Source organism: Colobus angolensis, unplaced genomic scaffold, assembly GCF_000951035.1.
Source record: "Colobus angolensis palliatus isolate OR3802 unplaced genomic scaffold, Cang.pa_1.0 Scaffold123, whole genome shotgun sequence".
NCBI lineage: Eukaryota > Metazoa > Chordata > Mammalia > Primates > Cercopithecidae > Colobus > Colobus angolensis.
The window spans coordinates 7,031,132-7,057,822 of NW_012113475.1; the positions used below are offsets into that span (position 1 = coordinate 7,031,132).

A 26,691-nucleotide genomic window follows, 5' to 3' on the forward strand; every position below is an offset into this window, starting at 1 on the left:
AATGGCGATCATAAAAAAGTCAGGAAGCAACAGGTGCTGGAGAGGATGTGGAGAAATAGGAACACTTTTACACTGTTGGTGGGATTGTAAACTAGTCCAACCATTGTGAAAGACAGTGTGGCGATTCCTCAAGGATCTAGAACTAGAAATACCATTTGACCCAGCCATCTCATTACTGGGTATATCCCCAAAGGATTATAAATCATGCTGCTCTAAAGACACATGCACAAGTATGTTTATTGAGGCACTATTCACAATAGCAAGGACTTGGAACCAATCCAAATGTCCATCAATGATAGACTGGATTAAGAAAATGTGGCACATGCACACCATGGAATACTATGCAGCCATAAAAAAGGATGAGTTCATGTCCTTTGTAGGGACATGGATGAAGCTGGAAACCATCATTCTCAGCAAACTATTGCAAGGACAACAAACCAAACACCGCATGTTCTCACTCATAGGTGGGAATTGAACAATGAGAACACTTGGACACAGGGTGGCAAACATCACACACCAGGGCCTGTCATGGGGTGGGGGTAGGGGGAGGGATAGCATTAGGAGATATACCTAAAGTAAATGACGAGTTAATAGGTGCAGCACACCAACATGGCACATGTATACATATGTAACAAACCTGCACGTTGTGCACATGTACCCTAGAACTTAAAATATAATTTAAAAAAAAAAGGGTGTTGAGCACAGTTCACTATTCAGATGCTGGGTACGTTGAAAGCCCAGACTTCATCACTACACATACAAGCATGTGAGAACTCTGCACCTGTACCCATTACAGATCTAAAAATAAGAACTAAATGAAAAAAAAAAGCAAAGATAATAGGATCTTTGATAAATACCCTTCACCTCCTATGAATATATGTCAATGTATGGCATATGGGTTAAAAATTAGGCGATAAACCTGTTAAGTTCAGTAAATTAACATAATACAATAGCTATATCCTCGAGATGTGACAGCCTGGAACAGGGGTTGGCAAGCTCTGGCACTCAGACTAAATAGTTCCTGCTACTCATTTCTGTAAATAAAGTTTTACTGAAACACACACACACACACACACACACAAAATAGTGACAAACATGCCACTTCACTTACCTTTCTTATTCGATGCAATCCGTGTCATTTAGTATATCAAAGAACTCCACTTTTTAAAATGTTGTTTGGAAAAAAATTAACTATGTGCTTATAAATCCAAAATGTCCAAGTTATTTCTGGGACCTTAAGTGATTCTGATAGCTTCTAATTACGCTTTAGTAATGCATTCTGGTGAAATAACATCAATTTTGTAAAGGTCTTAATTTGAAGGTACCAAATTGTGTCTAGTGTAGGAACTACTCTTTCAGGCCAGTGAGATTGTATCCAGTGTAATACAAATATATGTTATACAGCACTTACAATATGAACTACTGTGTATGAGTGGTATAAACATTTAACAGAGCTTCTGAAATTGTTTACAGACCATGATCATATTTCACAAATGAAATTACACAGCATCACATAATGAATCCAACTTATCACACAGACTAAGAATTTAAATTATGATTGCAAGGCCGGATATATATATATAAAAAATAGACAAATGGGAAATATTGCAAAACTATAATTCAGTTCCAAATCCCCATGTCTTCAAAATACTTGGTTTACTGGCTATAAGTAATTCTTGCACCCTAGGGTTTTGTACAACTAGGGTTTTATACAAGTATTTTATGCAAATACTTTTTTTGTAATCTAATTTGAATCAATGTGACCAAAGTCAGTGACATTGCTACTTCTTAAATCCAGGAAGCCATGCTTCCAAGACAATGCTGTGGCCTATCCTCAACCGTTCTTTTTACAAAATGTCATTTATTATTATAAAGATAACGGAATACTAAGCATAAATAATGTATAGAATAGAAAGCATATAGAAAAAGAAAAAAATACTTGTAATCTCATTAGCCCAGAATATTCATAAATTTCATTCATCTTTTACTAAGCATACCTTTACACACTTATCACTAAATGCATATATAAATCCATATTCTGCTTTTCCATGTTAAACCTTATAAATATTTTAGCAGCTATATGATGTTCCATTTAATGGAAGTACTACGTGTTACTTAACCATCATCCTAATATTAGACTTTTGGGTTTTGCATTTTTTACAATAATAACAAAGAATATAGACATATGTGGCGTACAGCTGTTTCTCAGTATCCAAGAAGGATTGATTCCAGAACCACCCCCCGCCACCAACACCAAAATCTGAGATTGCCCAAGTCTCTTATATAAAATGGCGTAGTATTTGCATGTAACCTATGCACATCCTCACGTATACTTTAAACCATCTCTAGATTGGTTATAATACCTAATACAATTTAAATGTTAAATAAGTTGTTACACTGTATTTTAAAATTTGTTTTATTTTTAATTGTTATATTATTTTTTATTTTTTTTTAAATATTTTTGACCTGTTCTTGGTTGAATCCACAGATGTGTAACTCACTGATACAGAGGGCTGACTGTATATATTTTTAGATATTCATACTAATTACTGAAAACTTATTCATTCAAGTAGAATTATTGGGTCAAAGGGTATGATAACTTTAAAACTCTTGACTTATACTGTAAAATTGCTTCCCCATAAAAATTTTTATTCCCATTAGCAAGGTACAAAAGTTTCTACTTGACTGCATATTTGCTTAACATTTAGCATTGTTATATCTTTAAAGTATTCATTAATTTTATAAGTAACCTTCAAAGTCTTTTTATGAAAAATTTCACTTGGTGTTGAATTTGAGGAAAGAAATAGATTTCTAACATGTCTTATCCGAACACTATCAAACTGGTAAATAATTTAGAAAACTGATGATTAATGTTTCAGTTGAAATTAAACATTCTAAAAACTATAAAGCCCATGATAAACAAAACTCTATATTCAAACTATGAGTCAAAAATGATCTCTAATATATATTACTTAGGCGTAATGGGAAATGGAATTGAATAAAGAATAGCCCAATCAGATAGTAAAAGCCATTAATTAGACATGTTAAAATAAATACTGAACAGACCGGGCGCAGTGGCTCACACCTGTAATCCCAGCTTTGGGAGGCCAAGGCGGGCAGATCACTAGGTCAGGAGATCTAGACCATCCTGGCCAACATTGTAAAACCCTGTCTCTACTAAAAATAAAAAATTAGCTGGGTGTGGTGGCATGCGCCTGTAATCCCAGCTACTCAGGAGGCTGAAGCAGGAAAATCGCTTGAACCAGGGAGTCGGAGGTTGCAGTGAGCCAAAATCACGCCACTGCACTCCAGCCTGGCAACAGAGCAAGACTCCGTCTCTAAATATATACATACATACATACATACATACATACTGAACAATACTGTAAGTTCCATTTCTTAACTTTCAATCTTTTCCTATAATTACGATTTAAGTATGTGACTCATAAACAGAATAAAACTGAGTTTTTTCCTATAATTTTGGATTTCCTTTTACAGGTGAGTTTAATTCATTTACATTATGATCCCTGATATATGTAGCTTTATTTCCACTATCTCACTTATTGTATCCATTTACTAGTTTTCCTTTTGCCACTTTCCTACCCTTAAAATTTTTATTTTGAATTTATGCATTCAATTTTTATGTGTGTACTTAAGTCTTAACATTTTAACTTCAACAGTGGAATCAATGAAATCCAATGTAAATACTGTTACTATTCTTTTCTTGAGCAATATAGAGAAGATGGAAATTTTTAATTTAGTTTGCACCTTCCCATATTCCATGTTAATGTTGTCTACCGTTTAGCTCCATCTTATTTTCAACTGCTTCTCAATTGGTCTCATCTTATTTTAAGGAACCAATTGTTATTTTTCATTTTCAGTAGTTTATTCAGTAAGGTTTATGAGTAATAAATCCTCTCTATCTTGATTACCTGAAAATCTTTCAGATTTTGCTCTTTTATGCAGTAAATGTTGGATTTTCTCATTCTATCCTCCATGAGTTTTATTCTCCCTGTTACATATTCACTTATGTATTCACAAAACTTCCCTGTATTGTGGGAAGTTTCATAAGATCTAAATTCCAGTTTACAAATTTTCTCTTCAGCTTTATCTGAAGCTGTATCTGATCTGATTTTTCATCTTCCAATGAGTTTTAAATTTCAATCATTATGCCTTCCTCTCTAGACATTCCATTTGTTTTTGTCTCTAAATCTGTCTTTTTAACAAATTGTTATTTCATTTGTGCTTATATTCCTTTTAAAAATATGGTTTGTCTTTTTACATTTACTCTACAGTTTTTTTCAGATTGCTCTATGAGTTCATGTTAGTAAAATGCTAACTCATTTATTATTGCTGACTCTCCCTTACAGTAGACAATTTTCTTGAGTGATTGGAAACTTTGTATTGTAAGCTTATTGAAAGGTGTGGTCTATGTTTGTCATAGACTAATGAACTTACATTATGGAAGGAAACCTAGAGAGTAGCTTGCTGTTTGCTCTGCTGGTGTCCTAGAAGCTTAATTATACATATTTTGTGTTTTGCTTCTAGCAATGTATCTTAGATTCCATACCAGAGCTGGGGTGAGGTTATGGTTTTACTATAGATTTTATTTAAATGAAGTCTTCATTTCCTTTTTCCTACCATGTTTTTCTATGTCTTCCCTTGGCTGGTGGGCAAAAATGTTCTAGTTGTTTCCTATGGTATAGGTCAGGCATTTGTGAGTTTCAGCTTTCTTTAGGGTTCTTACTTCCAAGTCTAGGTCTTACATAGCCAGGGCTTCTGCCTCTTTGCCAAAACTGAAACCCTAATTTCCAGCCCCTGGGACCCATGTCCATATCCAGTTCCCCCTTCCTGGTTATTTTGGTGTCAATTCACACAGTTACCTCTCAAGCTTGGAGTTGCAGCTTCATTTTTGGCATTTGAGGATTTCTCTATCTTCTTTCTTTTGGACCTCTTTTCTTCTCTCTCTCTCTCTTTCTGCATGCACGTATATGTCTCTACTAAGTTTGCAATATTTTATCCAACATTTTAATATATTTTTAAAGGTGTTTGTATTAAGTGCTTAACAAAGAAATGTATCTGAATTTGTTTAGAACAAATTAACAAATAAACATCAACAGTAATATTTTCTGTATATTTCACATTGTGTTCCTCTTAAGTACCAAGTTAGCTTTTGAAGAAATACTGTACTACATTATCTAGGTAACTCTGAATCCTACTCACATCCATTATGAACTCTGAATTTCTCCTATCTAGCAGTACACCTACATTTATATCAGAATTATTTGTATACAATTTTGAATAGATTCAGAGGATGTAGTTCTTACCTGGTTCACTGAAAGTAGACTAGCTTTATTTTGAGATAACATTGTGATATCATTGAAAGACTATTAATTCATTCCAGACACTAATTCTCCCAAAGTAAATAAATATTAAGTGATAATTCCTAATTGCTGATTGCCACTTTCTGGCTATCTTTTCTACCCCCATTCTTTTTCTTAATACTGACCTTGTCCCTTTTGCAAACTTTGCAGTATCACTATTAGAAGCCTTTGTTTTCCAAAATAATGGCCAAACAATATTATTTCTTTGCAAGACTTTGGCAGTATACTGTTCCAGAAACACCAGGCTAACTGGTAAGCAGAAACTATAGCTTTCACTGTAAAATACTACAATTGCACAGTGCAGAATATCTGTGGTTTTATCACTGAGGAAATCAATAGTGATATAGACTACAATTCTTTGTTTGACTGGAGTGGATACAGGAGGGCAGATGAAAGAGTTTAATGACTTAGTAGGGATTGTCACTATAGCAAATCAGAGCTGCAGAAATAAATAGCTTTAAATGGAATGATTTTAACCAAATAGCAAAATGTTTCCATCAAACAGGAGACGTGACAAAAAAAAAACACAAACAAACAACTAAAAATACCCCTCCTGTAGCCTCATTCCTCTTCCCTGTCTATATACACACACTTCAGGCCATCATTACTGGCAAATATCCAATCATATGGAAAAAAATTCTATGAATGCTTAAGGAATGATCTAGAAGCTAAGGGGTTGCTATGTCATGAAAGTCTTAGTTTGAATATATCATGTTTGTATTTATCATAATTTAAAATGTGACATTTTCTATGACTAATGAAAGATTCTGTCTTGTGGCATTGTATTCCTTGTTAAAGAGGTTGTTCTGAGGATTTGTAAATATGCACAATAGAAGTAGTAGGTATTAAATCACCCAAGATTGAAATAGTATATTGAGAGAGAAAGAATGTGAAAGACAGAGAGAAAAAGTCCAACTGTTTCTACTTTGCAATCACATGAATCAGTTGGTTCTACAGTAAAAGAAAAATACTAAGTGATGGAAATGTTAAAAAGACTAACTTGTATGTGGTATGTTGTTATTTTAATCCTCAACCCAAACAAACTCTGTACCTCTGGATAAATGGTTAGCAAAACTGATTTTCATTTGTGCATTTCTGGTACAAACTTGTGAGGTTCACAGTGGCAGGCCCCACATCATTACCAGAAGCTGTGCTTTATACACTCAGCAGCAGCCGGTTCTCAAGGAAAGCAAATGTACCCTGAACATAAAAATAAGTGGCCTACTGGATTTTTATTCTGTGTGAACAACATAATTATTTATTTGTATTTTAAGTAAGATATCTTTCTAAAGGTTCCTGTGTGTATAGACTGAAAAGTAAACAGAATTTCTTAAGTGTGGTAAAAACAAAATATTTTATTCTTAAATGACAAATACAAATACCTTTGCATAAATACCTTCAGCTGCTTGTATTCTGCTAGCAATGTGTAATGTATTATGAGAAATGTCAACACTAGACCACCATTAGTTCACATCCAAAGACAGCACATCATTTGATCCATTAATCTGAATAGGTATGATTTCAGAATAATTCTTAATACCTCAATTTATGATCATGAAAAGAGATAGTAAACTGTGTACATCTGAGGACTCCTCAATAAAGGGGTGAGAGTTTGCAAGTATGAGATCAAACTACCATTTAATTAAGAAAATCTAAGGAACAAAGACATGAAAAAAATGGAGAATATGTAGCTTATAGCACACATTACATTCCTGAGCCAATCTTTGGCACTCATTTTAAAAATGTATGCTTTATTAATATTTATTTCCTTTAAATAAACTAAATCATATCCACATTATAATTTCTAATACAAACCCAGAATATTCAAGAGGTTGCGGAGATGTTCTCACTAAACATTTGTTCTAAGTCGGTAAATCTACCAACAAAAATATTTTTCATCTTTACATACATTTTACACTCCATGGACATTTTGGTTAGGTACCTGCCATGAATTAAGAATAAACAGCTTACATTTTAGAAGTCTTGTTTTGACTCTCTGAAGAGTTTAGAGTGCCCTTTTGTGCTTTCCGATAAAACCAAGTAATGGTTCCCTTCCATATAAGTGATTGAATCACCCCTTGCTCATGAAAAAGCAATATTGCATGCCATTTGTTAGCTGGACATAGTTACTTTTTATTCTGGTTCCTGGAAAATTTGCTTTTTCCAATTGTGAGAGCGAGCTAGAATATTGCTATATTATTGCATTTTATTGTTGTTCAAAGAATTCTTTATTTCTAATGTTTCCTTAAAAAAAACCCAAATGGTTCAATCTCCAGCCCCCTCAATGTCTGCAGTTTGCTTAAATTGACTTACTCTGCATGCAAAGCCCATCTGTGCAGTTCTTGGATTGCAAGACGAGGCCGTCGCAGTCCTTGCCTCCATTCTTGGGGGCTGGCGCCGTGCACTCCCTCCTGCGCCAGTGGGTGCACTCAGTTCCACAAGTAGACCACTTGCTCCATGACGTCCACCTGCCATCCACTGCCATGGAAAAAATGCAGCAGCAAGTCAGAGGGAGAGGCAGCTGCTTAAGGGATGGAGCAGAGCTCAAGTATAATACAACAAAACAAAACAAGAAAAAGCATGCGCTACTGAGAAGCACTGTATTCATTTCAGTTGCTGGGAATTGCATGTTCTACATCATTTGGGTTCAGTGAGCTTTTCCTATAGAGTGTGTGAGTGTTTTCTCACTGACCAAGTCAAGGGAGGCTGACTGAGACACACAAAATCCAAAGCTGTCACCAGGAGCTATGTAAAAGTAGGCCATGACGGTTTCCCTTTTCCTATTAATGGGGGAGCTTCTGGGTTTTGTATTGAAAATTAGGTCAGTCTTTGGATCCAAGATTCCTTCATTCTTAGGGCCGTGTGGACAGTGAAAGTAAGCTCGTGTGCGAATTCAGAGAAGAGGTTGGTACAGTGGAGAAGAAATCTATCCAACCTTAAATTCATTCATCCAGTTGGTATCTATCTATCTATCTCTTCTCTCTCATCTAAATTTTATATTGTCTTTTTATTTTACTTTTTTCATCTGGGCTGCTTGATTCTGCTGAAACCTTCTGTAATGTTTTCATGAAAAGACTATTGTTTTTCATTTATTATTTGATAATTCCATTATTTGATGATGCTTCTGTTTCTATTTTTATTAAAAAAATTTAGGTAAGACCCTAATATTTGTTGTGATTCAGTCATTTAGAACTGACTTACTTTCTTCCTAATTTTGGTGGCTGGCTTGTCAGCAACTTCAAAGATAATGAACTCAGATATCTCTATTTTAAAAGTACACAACTTAAATCTCAGTTTGCAAAAAGGATAAATTTAAATTTCAGTCATACTTTAAAATGTAGCTTAAGTTTCTCAGAAAAATAGGATAAAAATGTTGAAATAAGAGTTTTAAAATATTAATCTTCCCTGAAATACATAATTATAATGATCAAGGATTCAATGTAAAACAATGCTAAACATTATTTACTGAACAGCTTAACCTTTTATATCTATATATTGATAAAAATTATATCAATTTTAATCGTCTACGTAGTTTGAGAAATCTACATGATTTCGTATTCAGATTACTGTGTAAATATATCATGCATAATGTGGATATGGTTATAAAGATACCCACATGAAAAATGAGAACAGCGTTAATATTTCAGTCATACAGAACAGGCTATATACGCAAGTCCCAACCACTTAGAGCAAAAACATTTGCTTTGACCTGCACCAATCCAGTTTACCAAAACACTGACACATGCATTTCTATTTCAACTCAAATTGATCAGTGCTTTTTTAATTGTGGGAGTCAGCACCTATAAAATAAAATCTGAAATTTTAAGCCTAGGTAAGCATCAAAATTTGTTTCATAAATAAAAGCTCTCAAAGGGTTCACTGTGGAAGACAGTTTTGATATTTGGAAATCAACATTTGGGAATGTAAAGTGTAGGTTATGTATATCTCTCCAGTTCATTTCTCCACCCCATCCCTGAGAAAGGTTAAAAGATACAGATTAAAGGATAAACATGACAAAATTAGGCAAAAGGGAGAAGTAAGAAGGCTGTGTATCTGAACAGTAAAACTGAAAACACAATAGCTACTCCAATGAGTGCAGTAAATTTATGGATTATTTCAAAATAATTTTAGCTTAGCTTTGGAATATATTGTATAACAAGGCATTTTAAAGGGTTTTGTTTTTACTTTTGGCAAATATTATCTTCGATTTACCTAGGGATAAGAGCTGGTAGCAAGATGAGATAGTACAGAAAGATGCTAAGAGGTGGAGAGATGCAATCTTGCTGTAGGTACCACTGCAAATAACTCAAAAAAAATAGATGACCAACATTTACAGATAACAAAGAACTGACTGCATGGTAGTTTCAGAATCCATTATTCCATGTGCCAAAAAACTTTGCCTTCCTTATAATTCATTTCAAATGTTATATTTGCCCTTGACCAGAAAATGACACCAAATGTAAAATATTTCCATCTAAAACATTTTCTAAATTTCAGTTCAATTAATTTCTGTGATTTTCTGAAGATCAAGGACTGTTATTCCTAAAATGTGTGGCTTTCAGTGCCATTCAAATCTCTTGAATTACAAAATCTACAATCTTGGTCCCAGCAGTTGTGCTGAATAATATAAAGGGATTATATCCAGTAGTGTTTAATCTCCTGTTTTATACAATTTGGCATGTTTTGGTAACAAAGTTAAGTATTCTTTTGGAGGAAAACACTTGATATCCCAGTAATGCAAACAGTGAGTAGGATGGATTTAAATAATGTAAGAATAAAGTTTCTGTATCTATTCTCTAAAAGCATATTTCTTGAATAATGGGAGATGTTTGGATTGAGAGGACTGGTTTATTTACCTGGGCATAACGTAGTACAGGCTATTTTCTGCACACTCTGCCCTTCACAGAAGGCACCCCCATTGAGTGGTGCCGGGTTGGTACAAGTCCTTGTACGTTTCTGATACCCTCGTCCACAGCGGCTATTACACACAGACCACTCTGTCCAGGTGGACCAGCCGCCATTGACTGAAAGGAGGCAAACAGTAAAAAGTGGATTAAACATGTGTGCATGCACAACACACACGGACACACAACACAGACACAATATGTAAACAAAAGTTATTTTCCAAGTGACCATTTATAAAAATCCAAAATTTCAAAGCCAGAAGAGACCATGGACCTCATTTTATCCAAAGTTTTAGTGTATAGACAGAGAAAAAAAAATGTTTGCAAAGACATACTCACCTACTCAGAAAAATAAATAGGACTGTATGGGTTCTCTTTTACTTGGCCAGTGTTCTTAAAAAATATACATATCTCCTTACCTAGTCAAGCTCCAAAATTACTTTTGACAGCTCGTCTCAAATAATAAATGTTTACATCTCTATGACAAGCCTGCAAGTGAATCTATAGCATGGGGACAGAATAAAGTAATTTAGCCTTAAAAAAAAAGATGATTGATTTTTTAACCATGTGTAAACTTTACAACCTTTTAAGGATTTTTATTCACTTGCACAAACCAGTGAGCCCGGCTAAAAAATAAAATCCTATAGTACTGGGGTTATAAACAAATTGACTGGCTATTTGAGTTACTTGGCGATTAGTTGATATTGAAATTAGCACTTATTTTGTGTATAAAGGCCAATTATGATGTCTGACGGAGCTGTCAGCATATGTGATTGTAAAACCTACACCCTAACACAGTACACTCTTCAATTCTGCAGATCTCTCTTTAGAAAATACTTTGATATATATTTTTAATACTTCAATAATGTGAGTCTATACAATATTGTAATTAAACAATTTCTAACAAAAATTATTTCCTTGTAGTTAAAATATAACACAACTAGTATACGCATCTGCTTCCTGACACTAAAGAAGTGTATTAGCCATTCAAGTAACACAAACCTTATATGTGCACAGCATTTGCCCAACATTTTGTTTTCTAGAAACCTATCCAATAGGAAATTATGATAAATGTTATATTTACAGACAGAAACATATTTTTTACAGCAACTTTATTTCATATAAAGAGGAATAATTGGAAACAACTGTAATGTTCAAAAATGAGAAAATGGCAAAGCCAGCCATCTATGTTAATGTGACTGACTCCTGGACAACCATTAAAAGCAATCCTGTAGAAGGCTATTGAATAATTCACGAGGCTGGGTGCAGTGGCTCATGCTTGTAACCCAAGCACTTTGGGAGGCCAAGGAGAGAGGACTGCTTGAGACCAGGAGTTCAAGACCAGCCTGGGCAACATAGCAACACTCTAGCTCCACAAAAATTTAAAAAATTAGCAGATTATGTCAGCATGTGCGTATAGACCCAGTTACTCAGGAGGCTGAGGCAGAAGGATCCCTTGAGCCCAGGAGTAGAGGCTGCAGTGTGCTATGATCACATCACTACACTTCAGCCTGGGCAACAGAGTGAGACCCTATCTCCAAATAAATAGTTTCAGTATGTTTTAAATAAAAGTAATGTTTATGGATACATTATGCATGATCATGTATATGTATATAATTTTTATATAATATGTATATAACACTTATATTTATATATTTTAAATTATAAAAGATGTATAACAATGTATAATGCTTATTTTTAAACCTTATGTATACATATAAAGTACTAGTAGCATATGCCAGGTGCAGTGGCTCATGCCTATAATCCCAGTACTTTGGGAGGCCAAGACGGGCAGATCACTTGAGTCTAGGAGTTTGAGACTAGCTTGGGGAAATATAGTAGACTTCATCTCTACAAAAAATGCAAAAATTAGCCAGGTGCGGTGGCACATGCTTGTAGTCCCAGGTACTTGGGAGGCTGAGGAGGGAGGATCATTTGAACTCCCAAGGAGACAGAGGTTGCAGGAGCCAAAATTGCACCACTGCAGCCCAGCCTGGGCGACAGAGTGAAGCTCTGTCTCAAAAAAAAGAAAGAAAGAAAATTCAAGTAGTATACATAAAATTTTTGTTTAAATGCTATCTCTGGGTGACAGCATTATAGGTATAGGCGTTTCCTTCTTTGACCTTTTCTGTTTTCCAAATTCTCTCTAATGGATGCATATTTGTAATCTAAAAATTGCATTAACAAAAAATACATAAAACAGTCACTAAATATGAAATACTGGTTAGATATATATGTTTTCTGTGGAGTTTTGGTGAGTTCAACCTATGAGGCTTGGACAAATTATTTTACGAGGTTATGTAAAGGACAAGCAGATGGTGGATAGGTAGGGTTTCAGTTAGTGTTCCAAAAAGCAATTTAACCTGCTCAAGTTTACAAAATTCCCTGCCATGGAATTGTCTGTATAAACTGCTTACTAGCATACTGGCAAGCTGATATTTGGGGTTTAGGATACATGTACTGTTCTGCTGGGATTTTAATGAGAAATGAATAATCAGAAACTTTCAGAGATGAAAAAGTCTTTGAAGATCCCTTCATTTACAGAGAACGAGGCAAGGGCTCAGAGAATCCTGGTTAAAAGACCCTCTGAAGATAAGTTAGTGACAGAAATACTCCTATGACCCAATATTCCTGACCCTAGTCCAAATCCGTTTCCTTAATTCTAAATACTAAGTTACTTGTGTTTGATCCTTCCTAAGGACAACATATTCATTGTATTTATGGATATTGAAAGCATAATATACATAGGAAGAGACTTGCAGATTTGCATGTACATTAAACATCTATATAATACAACTATATATAGTCTGCCTTCATTAGTTATTTATGACTGGCACATGCTGTGATTGCACCCCATTTCTTTTTCGCATTTCAAATGTTGTTAATCAAGTCTTTCAGGCAGTTTAAAAAGAGATAAGAAGAAAACATTTTATTGTGATTTAAGAAAGGCAATTGCATACAATTCAACACAGCCATTATCTGGACTAGGAAATTAAACCTCAGAGTAATCAGAGGATCAAAAAAATTTTATGCATCTTTCCTGTAATTAAAATGACATTTTTATAGCAGCGCTACATTCATCCTCTGGAACAGCATAGTGGTTTCTCTTCTCATAAACACACATCCATCTGAATGGTACTGTGGGGTAGGCAATATTTTACTTCAACTCTTTAAGGATTTTTTGAGGGGGTCTAAGAATTAAATTGGTGTAACACAAATCACGCGAGGAAAACGTGTAAATTTATTTTATATAACTTTAACATGGCCTAAGAAAATGAAGACCCAAAGATGCAGTTAGAGTTGAATGCTTATATATTGAATTGGACAAACAGTAGTAAGTTGTGAAAAAGTAAATTATGTGGTAAGGCTAAAAGAAGATTAAGAGTTATTTTAACAAGATCAATACAGAATTATCTGGATCTTAACTTCTCCCTGGTCTCAACTTCCTGTCCTTGAGGATAAGAATGTTACTTTCCTTCTAGTATAGGGAAGCCATCTTTCAGTTGAAAATCTCCTCTCTTGCTTTTAAGAGTCAGAAGGATTATCAGAGTGATCTTGAGTCTGCTGTTTCTCAAGGATCTTTAATGCAGAAAACAGTCAATATGCCAAGTGGCATATACTGGGGTGACAAATTCTTAATTCCTTCAGTCCTATCATGTACCCCATAACATTTCAGTCAAGGACAGACTTCATATACAATAATGGTTTGTTCCATAAAGTTATAACAGAGCTGAGAAATTCCTATCACCTAATAACCTCATAGCTGTTGTAACATTGTGGGGTATTACTTTACTTTTTCTACAAATGTGCTATAGCCTAAGTGTAGTGTTCACAAAGTCTACAGCAGTGTATAGTAATGTCCTCAGCCTTGCCATTCACTCACTATTCACTCACTGACTCACCCAGAGCAACTTCCAGGGCTGCAAGCTTCATTCATAGTAAGTGCCCTATACAGGTGTACCTTTTTTTTTTTAATCTTTGATATCTTATTTTTACAGTACCTTTTCTATGTTTAGATATACAAATACCATTTTGTTACAGTTCCCTACAGTATTCTGTACAGTAACACAGTATACAGGTTTGTAGCCTAGGAGTAATAGGCTATACCCTCTATCCTAAGTGTGCAGTAGGCTATACCATCTAGGTTTGTGTGAATACATTATGATGTTCTCACAACAATGAAATCACCTAACGATGTAATTCTCAGAATGTGTCCCCATCATTAAGTGACACAGGACTGACTGTACCATAAGCCACATACTTGTCAGTGGCTGTCCCTCCTTCAGTCAATAAGACACCAAGGCCCATGGAGTTTAACACTAAAACAGTGATGAAAATCTTCGTTATGTTCTAAGAAGTGGTGAGGCATGGGCATATCATTCTGGCGGTGGCATAACCTCAAAATACTTCCCACATTGTTCAATTTCCTCTGAGACAGTAAAACATCAATAATATGAGAAACTATTAGATGTCTAACATTGTAAGAAATATGTAAATATACAGACCAGTCTCTCAGTCTACCAAGGAGCTTAACCTTAGCTGGGGAGATGAAACCACTCATGAAATGATTGGAAAATAACTGAATGCTAAACCACACAGGGAGATAAAAGCATGTGTGCCACATCAAAATGGGGCATGAAATTGCTTAGTACTTTCAGAGGATTGATAGGTTTAGAGATGAGCTGGCTTAGAAAGGACCAGGGCATGGGAGGAAGCTTCCTAAGAAGTCACTTTGTTGGATTTTACCATATTGTTAGGATTAGGGCCACTTGGCCAGATAAGGCAGCCCTTCTCTTCACTCCGCACACCTCTGATGGAGTGAGTAGAATGAGTTCTAAGAAGCTAAAATTGCTCTAATGTATTTTGGGAACAGATCAGCTCCCGCTTTCTGAGGGTTTGCAACGATAAGACTGAGGTTAGGTCCACAGAAACATCAGCAGGCTGATAGAAGCACATTCATCTTCAGAACTCAATCTAGATGGTGGTACAGGTTCTGGAGAGAAGAGGGCTTACAGAAACAGCAGCCACTCAGGAAGGCTTTCTTCACTTTCCTGGAAGCTGACTGAGAAAGGGTTGAGAATGTCCGAGCCTATCCTTTCATATCAGTACTGGGGAAGCAATTAAACCTCACTGCCTCTGTGAAAAGCAGCAAACAAGCCACGATGGAGATTGAAAAGGGGCTTCTAGAACCGGGCATGGTGGTGCATGCCTGTAATACCAGCTACTCCAGAGGAGGCTGAGGTGGGAGGATCCCTTGAGCCCAGGAGGTCGAGGCTACAGTGAGCTATGCTCATACCATTGCACGCCAGCCTGGGTGACAGAGAAAGATCCTGTCTCAGAGAAAATGAAATTTTTTAAAAAAGGGCTTCTAGCTTGATATTTTAAAGTTAAGATACCGATGCCAATGAGAAATAGTTAGACATGAACTAGATTGAGACCCTGAAGGGCCACTCACCATAGACTATGACAGTGGCAGTTGTGCTTTTCCTCTTGGCAACAATGTTTTTGGCAACACAGGTGTAATTTGCAGTATCAGAGAGGCGGGCCTGCTTTATGATGAGGTTGTGATCAATAGTAATATAAAAATTCCGATCTTCAACGGGATCAATTATGTCTTCATTTTTCAACCATTCCACCTAAAGATACATGAGAAAAATAGATAAATCCTCAGCATGGATTCCTTGATGGCTGCCTGTCCTAACCCGTATTTTGTACATGTGATCTTAGCCAAAAGGCCAAGAAGCGATACCTGTGTTTTATAATATGTACAATGTTGTTCCAGGCCATGAACTTCTGCAAACTGGTGGGAAGTAACTTTCCAAGGTCACGTTAAGTATCACTCACCTGCCAAACATGCTGATTCTGTCTGTACTACATTATTCTCAAATGTCAATGAACCAATTGGGAAATACAGTGTTCAAATTGTTTTCACTTTGCCCTGCAGGCACAAATGAGGAAATGGGGAATGTGTGCTGCCAAGTTCAGAACCCAATCAAAAATAATAGGATAAGCGTTTCAAACTGAACTCAAACCTTTTGCTATTTGATTTGTTTACTCTTGGCAACTTACCTGCTGCTTTTCAGAAAAGAATAGAAAGACTATTTTTAAAAGCACAAAAGGAATTTTAGACATCACATAGCTGTAATAAAATAACATTTGGATGATTTACATGTAGCCTCACTGAAACATATGGATTAAATATCCCTGAAAATACACTGACTTCAAAATGTAGCAAAACACATATTTGGAGATGTATCTAAGCCAAAATTTTTTTTTTTTTTTTTACGTTTTTCTACCAATTCTTAATACAATCCGGATAGCTTACAAATCATACTCAAATCCCTCCTTTTGTATAATGCTAACATTCAAATCTTTGGCTCAGGGTGTACTTTTGGGGAACCTGACCTTAAGACATGACCATTTAAAACTACTGAACTATTTTTTTCTATGCGAATAATATTAATGTAGTAATAGTGATGTTATATTTGCTGAATAAAGAGAGGAAACATACCTGTATAAGCTGTTCTTCTGGAGGTAAACTATTTCTTATTCTGGCAGTTGCCTTTTTTTTCTATGCACAGGTTTTTCCATAAAGAAAAACAACAATGTTGATATTTACCACACTTAAACTCTGCTTTTGCATTAGGGTGAATGTGTATACAAGTAACCTTTAGTGGTAGGGAGTCAATATTGTTGCCATTTTCAAAACCTTAAGGAGCTTCTCTAACACCACAAGAGGTCTAGAAATTAATCTCTAAATCTGTCAGTGGGTTTGACATTGCACAACTCTAAATTACATTTAAGGCAGGGACTCTCAAATAATGCTCCTCTAATCCTTAGAAGAGAAGCCAACATTTATAGAGAAAAATAAAAATCAACAACAATCTTGAAATATAGAAAAGTATGAGGTTGTAGAGTAGATAAACTATTTGTAATGATGTAAGTGCTGAAAAAGCTAAACATTCTTGATATTTGCACTCAAGGTAGTGAGAAAAAGAATAGAATCTATTTAAAACAGTAGGTGTTTTAAATATGTATTTTGTTTTCAAATACAGACTGCACATTCAGTCAGGGCTATGCCTGGGTATCTCTGAGATATATACTCATATTCACTTGACCTGGATTTTCTCAACGTTTCCCCCTATGTGTGGAAATACGATTCTGCTGGAAGTGCATGGGAGAAGGTGGCACAATTTATACTGTTAAAAATCTCTTTGATGATAATTAAAAGTTGAAATTGATAGTTTTTGAGTGGAACCTTTACCTAGGTTGTTATCTATGTCCTTCTAAAGAAAGCCTCCTATCACACAAAGCATGGACAGACTCCCTTACTCCCAGTTGTTCTTGTATCCCTTCTACAATTTTTGTGCTCAGTATGCTTCTCTTTCAAGTACTCATACCTGGCCCTCTTCTCTGAAGAGCAGCCCTCAGGCTCATGGATTGTTTTTGCCTGAATGTGCCTAGGATTTTTTATAACTTCCCCATTAGCCATTGACTAATGGGTGCAGAAATATGGCTTCTGTCCCATTGGGTCAGAATCTGAGCTGTAACTTTCCAGAAGTCCCTTGGAGGGATGAGGCTGAAGCTACATCCTTGAAACTGGACCTGAACTGACACTATTATAAATGGAGTATACCTAATCCAAAAATCTGGAATCTGAAATACTCCAAAATCTGAAACTTTCTGAGCACCAACATGACACCACAAGTAGAAAATCCCACACATGACCTCATGACTGGTTGTAGTCAAAATGCAGGTGCATAACACACAGTTTATTCAGCATCCCCAAGGGAATGACGGTGACACCAAACAGCTATAGACTGTCATAGTGATCCCTTTGCTCTCTGATGGTTCAATGTGCACAAACTTTGTTTCAGGCACAAAATTGTTTAAAATGTTATATAAAATTACATTCAGGCTGTGTGCATAACATGCATATGAAACCAATGAATTTCATGTTTGAACTTGGGTCCCATTCCCAACATATCTCATTATGTATATGCCAATACTCCAAAATCTGAAGTCCAAAACAATTCTGGTCTCACACATTCTGTATAAATAACACTCAACCTGTACTAGGCTACTTTTCTCCCCTGCTTGCTCGCCCACTTACAGGGTTCTCCTGGAAGCGCTTTCTTAAAAGACTACTCACATTCGTAACTTTGGTTTATGGTTTGCCACTGGAGAACCCATAGCTATTCAAAACTATGGGTCCTCCTATGTAAATGATGTTGTCCTAATCATAAATGACATAAAGAAGTCCCAAGGGATATTAGAAATCACTTGTTTGTATAAAGAGTTTATTACATGGAAGAAAGTGTTCAATCTGCATGGTTGACAAAAGATTTGAAGACACAAGATTGTTGGGTATATGATCTTTACTCCATTATACATAATTACGCATTTGCCTTGGGTGTCTCTTGCCTATGCTGGAGCAGTGGTTCTGACCTGAACCTCAGGACCCCTGAGAAGCCCCAGCCGTGTTTGATGGCCCCTGTGGAGGTCACTGCTCTCCTCCCCTAACTCCCATTTGAATCACAGAAACTCTGCTTTTATCTGTTTTCCACACTGGATTTGCTTTCACGCCTTTGTTTCAAGAAACAAAGGGTTCTACAGCTAGAAAATAGCTGCGGGAATGAAGAGGCGGGCCCAGGACTCCTCCAGCTTCTGACAATACCCTACAGTCCCCAACACCCCAGGGTTGCCAGCCATATCACAGCACTCTACTCTGAGACAGGCTCAGTGAGGACTGCAGGCCACCCCTCACCTCCTGTGCTGGAATACCAGGGGCTACATATAACCAACTCCAGAAGTCCTGATACTCTTCCATACTGCCTGGAAGACAGCATGAAAATCTTCTAACATTTCAGTCTCTTTTGAGATTGTTTCCTTTACATTTTTGTCATACTAAAGTCTAGGCCTTTCTGATGCCATTGTTTCTTCCGGAGTCCTCTGAAGGGGTGGATGTTTGATTTCCCAAATCCAACATGCCACTGGGTCTGGGGATGGGTAAGTGCTGTCCTTGCTCAGGATTGTGTGTTTCAGACTGTTCTCTCTAAACATCTTCACCTTGAATCTCATGCCATCAGATTATATCACCCAATTTTGACTCTTTTTTTTTTTTTTTTGCAGTTATTTACAGACCTCTGGGCTTATAGTCACTTTATTTAAAGCATAATTTCTGAAGAGTTTAATAACCACAAAGATGACACTTCCAACATCTTGGCCCTTCAGTTCCATGACCTTCCATCCTGCAATGATCTTATCCTCTAAGGTCACACATTCTAGGCCAAAGGTTTTCAACTCCACTTTACAATAGAATAATGTGGAAAACATTTATAATATATTAATTCTAAATTCAACCCAGAGAAGCTAAATCCAACCCACAAAAGCTCCAATTCACCGGTCTAGCATCAGTGTGTTTTAAGTTCCCCAAGGGTTGTAATTTACTATTAAGGTTGAGAAATACCAGTCTAGATCATTGCCCTTAAAAATGCAATGGAGCTTGATAGACATATAAAATCTAAGGCTCTGCCCACCTATTACCGAATCAAAATATGTATCCTAATAAGAACTTCAGGGGGTTTATATACACACTAAAGTTTGAGAAGCATGATTAGCTCTTGTCCTTATATCAATTACAACTCCTCCATAAACTTAGTTCCAATTATCCTTTCCTTTACCCTTTTCTGTCTTTCCTATTCACTCTAAGATACCGAATTCAACAATCCTTCACCAGCACCTACAATCTATTGAATTTGCCAATTTGTTTCTCAGACTTTCAAGTGTAAATTCCAATGTCTAACTGTATATATGATTCTTGCAGTATACCATCAATGCTCTCATCCCTTTGTCACTTCAAGATACTCACTTGGCCACTATTTGCCTACAACCCCACTGTGGTTTCCTTTTTTTTTTTTTTTAATACGAAGTCTCACTGTGTGCAGTGGTGTGATCTCAGCTCACTGCAGCCTCTACCTCCCAGGTTCAGGCAATTCCCATGTCTTAGCCTCCCTAGTAGCTGGGATTACAGGTGTCCACCACCATGCCCAGCTAATTTTTGTATTTTTAGTAGAGACGGGGTTTCACCATATTGACCAGGCTGGTTTTGAACTCCTGATCTCAAGTGATCTGCCCGCCTCAGCCTCCCAAAGTGCTGGGATTACAGGTGTGAGCCACTGTGCCTGGCCTCCCCCTCTGTGTTCTGGAGGTGGAACATGAGTGTCAACAGCCATGGAGAGTGAGTTCATCTTAAAATTCATAACAGATCACAAGTGGGCCTTTATTTCTGCCAAGAAGGCATGCTGTATTTTCATTATTCACTCTCCCCTTCTCCTAGATAACTATTTCACACTCCTCTCCACTACCTCCCCTTCTAGCCTCACTTTCAGCTGATGACCAAGATTTCCATGTCACTGAGAAAACTGACAATCACAAGAGATCTTCAAGCGCTCCCACTATCCGTGTCCCCACCCCCATCTGCACCCTCTTTCCTATCACTGGGGGAGCTCTCTGTATTCCTATCTGTCACCTCAGATTTGTACTCCGTATCTTGGTCTTGCTCTTCTATTCAAGGGCAAGTCCCAGCAATTCTCTTCTTTCTCTCCTAAATTATTCAATTTCCCTTGATACTGAATCATTTCCACCAGCCTACAGATGTGCTGTTAATTTTAAAAACTTAGAACAAAAACCCTTCTCACTTGTTTCTGCCTCTACTCAACCCCCCCTCCCCACCACCTATATTTCTCTGCTTGCCCTGCCTCATAGTTGTTTACATTCGCTGTCTTCAGTTCCCCACTGAACCTGTTCTAATCTGTGTTCACTTCCACTGCTTCACCATAGCTGCTCTTTCCTCTTTGCTAAATGTGCTGCTGAGGACTTAGCGCTCATCTTACTTGACTCACAGCAGCATGTGATCTGGTTACTCGCTTCCTCCTCCTGACTTGCTTTCTCTGGACAGGACACTTTCCTGGGTTTTGTCCTACCTTGCTTCATGCCTCACAGCTTCCTTAGGCTAATATTTGTGTCCCTGTAGCTCAGTCCTTGGAATTCTACTGCTTTCTGTTTTCTATCCATATTCACTTCCTTGGTGAGCTCATCCAGTCTCACACAGATGACTCCTAAATTTATCTCCAGCCCAGACCCCACCCCTGAACTCCAGACTTGTATATCCAACTGTCTTCATGCAGCTCCGCTTGGTTGTCTGATAATGACCTCCTGAACCGCCTTTCCAAACCTGCTCCTCTCACAGTCTTATGCACCTCACTTAATGCCAAATGCAGCCTTCCAGCCACTTAGACAAAAACTTGACTTAGTGATAACTGCTTTTTCCCTCTTTCTTAGCCCATTCAGTGTTACAGCAGCACACATTAGGAATCAGACCGCTTCTCATTCCCTCCCTGCCACCTCTTCCTGGTCCAAGTCACTATCATTTCCTTCCTGAATTATTGCAAACATTGTCTGTCTTATCTTCTGCTTTTCCCCTGAACCCTCAACTGTCTATTTTCAACACTGTAGTTAGAGTGATCCATCAAAAGTCAGAACATACTATACGTATGAGTCAGGGTTCTCTAGAGGGACAGAACTAACCATATATATATGTGTGTATATGTATACACACACACGTATATATGTGTGCATGTGTGTGTGTGTGTATATATATATATATATGAATTTATTAAGTATTAACTCACATGATTACAAAGTCCCACAACAGGTCATCTGCAAGCTAAGGAGCAAGGAGAGCCAGTCCAAGTTCCAAAACTAAAGAGTTTGGACTCCGATATTCAAGGGCGGAAAGGGTCCAGCACAGGAGAAAGATGTAAACTGGGAGGCTAGGCCAGCCTAGACTTCTTATGTTTCTCTGCCTGCTTTATTCTGGCTGCACTGGCAGCTGATTAGATGGTGCCCGCCCAGATTAAGGGTGGGTCTGTCTTTCCCAGTCCACTGACTCAAATGTTAGTCTCCTTTGGCAACACCCTCACAGACACACCCAGGATCAATACTTCCCATCCTTCAATCCAATCAAGTTGACACTCACTATCAATCGTCACACTATACCTCATCTCAGACCCTCCTAATGGCTCCTTCTCCTACTCAGTGTCAGCACTAAAGTTCTTACAACCAGCCTGGACAACATAATGAGACCCCATAAGAAAAATGAAACAATTAGCAGGGCTTGGTGGCATGTGCTTGTATTTCCAGCTACTCAGGAGGCTAAGGCAGGAGGATGGCTTTAGCCTGGGAGGTCAAGGATATAGAGAGCTATGAGTGCACCACTGCACTCCAGCCTAGGTGACACAGCAAGACCCTGTCTCAAAAAAAAAAAAAAAAAAAAAAAAGGAAAAGAAAAAAGTGGCATGGGGATAGGAGACAGGCAGGAAAATAATGGATTCAGACAATAATTGGAAGGGACAGAGGACAGGACATACGAGTTGATGGTATGTGGAAAGGGGGGTGCCAGGGGGACTCATCTTCAGTTTCAGGCTTGAGGACCCACGTATGGAGCAGGGACACAGGAGGCAGAAAATAATTGAGGGTAGAAAGTATAATGATTCAGATTTGGCTGATCTCATAAGGAATCCAGCTAGCACAGCATGATTCTGACAACAGCTAAGTTGCTAAAAATTCCCATTATTTCCATGAACAGAGTGAGTTTTTCTCTTAAAGTTTTGAAATAATTTTAAAAAATAATGCTGAGGACTTCTGCTTCTCTTGGATCAGCTTTATCTTAGCATTAAGAACTGAACGTGGATATTGATAGAAAGGATATTTGCAGGGCCAGCGTGACTGCAACAACATTTATTACCATTGTGGTTTAGATAAAAATGATAAAGCATTAATAAAACTTAGTAGACGAATGGCAAGGAAAACAATGTGAGAATAATTCTGTTTATCATGTAAAGGATTGTCTGAATCAGCAAGAGAAATCAATATAAGAGCCATAACATACAATTTAAAATGTATAACCTTTTCATGCAATATTTCCAGAACACACACTGCAAAACTAACATTCTTCCATGTGAAACAATTCCACAGTGAGTCTCCTTATATACACTGTATATAAAATTCCAAGAAACAATACAGAATCTTTTGTTGTGTTAGAAATTTATTGCATTGAATAGTATGTAGTTAATTATATTGTTGCAAAGCTATTTATTTGTAAGCTAATCTTGGTTAACCAGGAGTCAGTACTCTGGTCTGGCCATAGAATTCTGTTCATATTTTGGTCATTTCAATGCTTTTTGTTGATTTCAACCTGTGGCTTCTCTTTTCTCTTCTCCTCCCATTAAATAAACTGATTTATACAAGAAAGAAGTCTTTCTGAGTTAGAAGTTATTTTGAGTTATGTACAAAATATTCGAAGAGAAAGAAAAATAGGTTGAAGTTCAGAAAACAATAAAAGACTTCAACCATAAACCAGGACTTGTTGTCATGGTTTCAGAGATGCAAAATAATGTTCAAACAACTTCTGTCCTTGTGGTTCAGTAACTGCGTCCTTTCAATGATTTGGGGCATATTTGAACCAATTTACTCAAGTGTTTATAAAGGCATGGGATTTTACTAACAGGTACTAAAGATAGTTACAAGGCAACATTAGAATGACTTGTTTGCATATTCTGCTGTTTGGTGTTCTTAGTCCCACTGTGTGCAATCGAGCATCTTACTCTAAGGAGTAGTTCCTAAAGTACCAGTTAAGAGGGCTGCTTTCAACTGCTTGAGCTCAGAACTGAACTCTGCGATTTTGGGGTTGTGTATGTCTCCCATGGGCGAGTGTTTTATCTTCTGTATGCCTTAGAGTCCTCATTTACAAAATAAGGATAATTCTAGAACTCATTATAAGGTTCTTAAAAACTAAATGAATTAAAACACAGAACACTTACTGTCTGGCATACAGTAAGTATTTGAAAATAATTATTAACATTTAGCTAAGGATATACTAAAACAGGTGAGACAAACCCCAAACAACCCTAAAAAATGAAAGGGAAATGGTGTTAATCTGAAAACTAAAAAAAATTTAACACCCGAGTCCTTTCAGCCTTCGCTGGCATTTCTATGTGGCAAAGTCCACTCAATATTAGGTTATAACTCTTTAAGATTGCACTACAAATATATAAGCAACTGAGTATTACATTGGCCAATATTGTTTGTATGCTAACCCTAAATACATATTTTCCTTTAAACTCTATGACTTCATAATTCTAGAGATGTCATTAGCATGCATTTGCTTCATAGGTATTAACATTTTAATTAATCTTTATAAAAATTATTTTCTCATTCTAAATTATAAGAAAACATACTTTATCAATTTTTAAAAAATAAGTAGAAAAGATTTTTAATCAAAGACAAGTTATTAAAATAAATGAGAAATATTCACTATTATACTTGGTAATAAAGCATAAATGATAGGCAACTTATATTACTATTATTTTTACCTAGACCATCTATATTTTTATAGTTTTTAATTTACTTTTGTGGGTTTTCCATTTCTTTTCTCCTAGTACTGCAAGCTAGTCTACTTGTTCTTTTAATGATATCAGTCTATCAGCCCCATACCATTGCATATATACCATTAGCTTCAGTACCCTTATCCATGCCCCTAAGAGATACAATTTTCTTCCAGCCACCTCTGCTTTCCCTACCACCCTGAAAGTACACCTATGTGGGTCCTATGACCGCATTGGTCCCCAAAAACAGACTGTCCCCCATCTTTTTTTTCCTCATTAAACTTTGTTTTCATGGGAGTCAAAATTCTGTGACAGATTTTTGGTCAAGTTGTTTCCATTAAAAACCATAGATTTTAAAAACTCTTAACTGCTGCATGCAAAACCACACACAAAAAAAACCCCAAAGTGGTCTACAAAACATTCTCCTTTCCTTCTGAAGATTTTATGATGCATTGTTATCATTAACCAGTCTTTTACCATTAAACTTAAATGGCCAATTGAAACAAACAGTTCTGGGCCCATACTTCTACCACTGATTTATACTGGGGTGGCAGGTATTAGGGATGATATTCATTTAGCCTTCTGAACTTTCTGGGCAGACTTGGTGACCTTGCCACATCCAGCAGCCTTCTATCCACAGCTTTGATGACACCCATGGAGTGGTTGTCCCTGAGCTCTCTTCTTTGCTTCTCTCTCTCCCCACAGAAAGGATTCTGGGGCAGATGGGCTGGTCCAAGGGGAAAGGAGAAGTGAAAATTATGGGACACATTCTGTGGTGATAGAATAATTACCATTCTTTAGGGTGGGAAAAGTAGGGGATGTGACCTGGAGGGGAAGAGGGCACCTTGTACTCCCTAATGCAAATCGTGAGAATCCTGACCTGGCTTTAGGGAGCAGAGAGAGTTCAAAAGAAGAACATTTTCCTTGTGCTGAAATTGTGAGGACAGAGAAGCAGGTGGGAGGAATGGTGAGAAGTTGCCCAAGGGTAAAAATGGAGAAAAACAAGAAACTTGTAGGATGCATTCCAGGTCCCCAGCTAGGTACTTTGTACTCGGTGGTTCCTCCTCACAGCAGCCTGTGAAGGAGGTAGTTGCATTCCCAATTTTCAGATGAGAAGAATGATGCTGACAGACAAGAGCTTGCACAGGTTTACAAGCTCAGAAAGGAGCAGAGATCCGAATTCAGGACCGCCTGAGTTCTGGACTCTTTTCTGTCCATAGAGCCAAGAACCAGGAGGAGCCAACTACAGTGCTACAGACTTTAGCCTTGACAGAGTGGGCTGCGGATTACGAGATGGGGGCTGGAAAAAGCTGGGACACCAAGACACATACATTTTAGCTACTCCAGGACTTGGGTTGAGGCTGTCCTCAGGCTGGTGTCCCCAGGGAAGCAGAGAGATCTTTAGAAAAGAAGCACTGGACACACTTTCTGTTATCATCATGACTCTGTCACTCAAAGGACCAATGCAGATTTCCTTTCAGAGCTAGAACTAGAATTGGGTGTGCTTTGATTTTAGGGGCACCAGGAAAGCCTCCTTCCTCTCCAAAATCGCTCCCCCCAATTTTTGACAATGACTTGAAATGTCTTTAGGAGAGACCAATTTTAAATTCCATCATCAGAAGGATCTCTTTACATGTAAATGACCTGGAGAAATAACAAACTAAATCATATACAGTATTCTACAACATGGCATATAAATAACTAAGGAAAGACTGTAGATAAAGAGGAGTTCAAGGTGCTAGGGTTTCAAGGTAGGACTCAATTCAAGTATCCAGCAGTATGTAAAAGTTTCTAAGGGATATACAAACAAAAATATTTTTAAGGGAATCAGTATATCTTTAACTTCCATATGCATTCCTTCCTCTTTTTTTTTTTTTTTGAGACGGAATCTCGCTCTGTCACTCAGGCTGGAGTGCAGTGGTACCATCTCGGCTCACTGCAACCTCTGCCTCCTGG

General features: G+C 37.2%; 1 protein-coding gene across 2 annotated transcripts in view; it reads right to left on the reverse strand.

The window, feature by feature from the left end:
• UNC5C (unc-5 homolog C (C. elegans)) overlaps positions 1-26,691 on the reverse strand; it is a 388,250-nt gene that overhangs the window by 67,895 nt on the left and 293,664 nt on the right. For both annotated transcript variants that reach the window (XM_011932900.1, XM_011932892.1), the window contains exons 5-7: positions 15,744-15,924; positions 10,241-10,408; positions 7,698-7,862 (exon numbers count right to left, since the gene is read on the reverse strand). In XM_011932900.1, the coding sequence (XP_011788290.1) occupies positions 7,698-7,862; positions 10,241-10,408; positions 15,744-15,924 (514 nt within the window). The remainder of the gene's footprint in view (positions 1-7,697; positions 7,863-10,240; positions 10,409-15,743; positions 15,925-26,691) is intronic.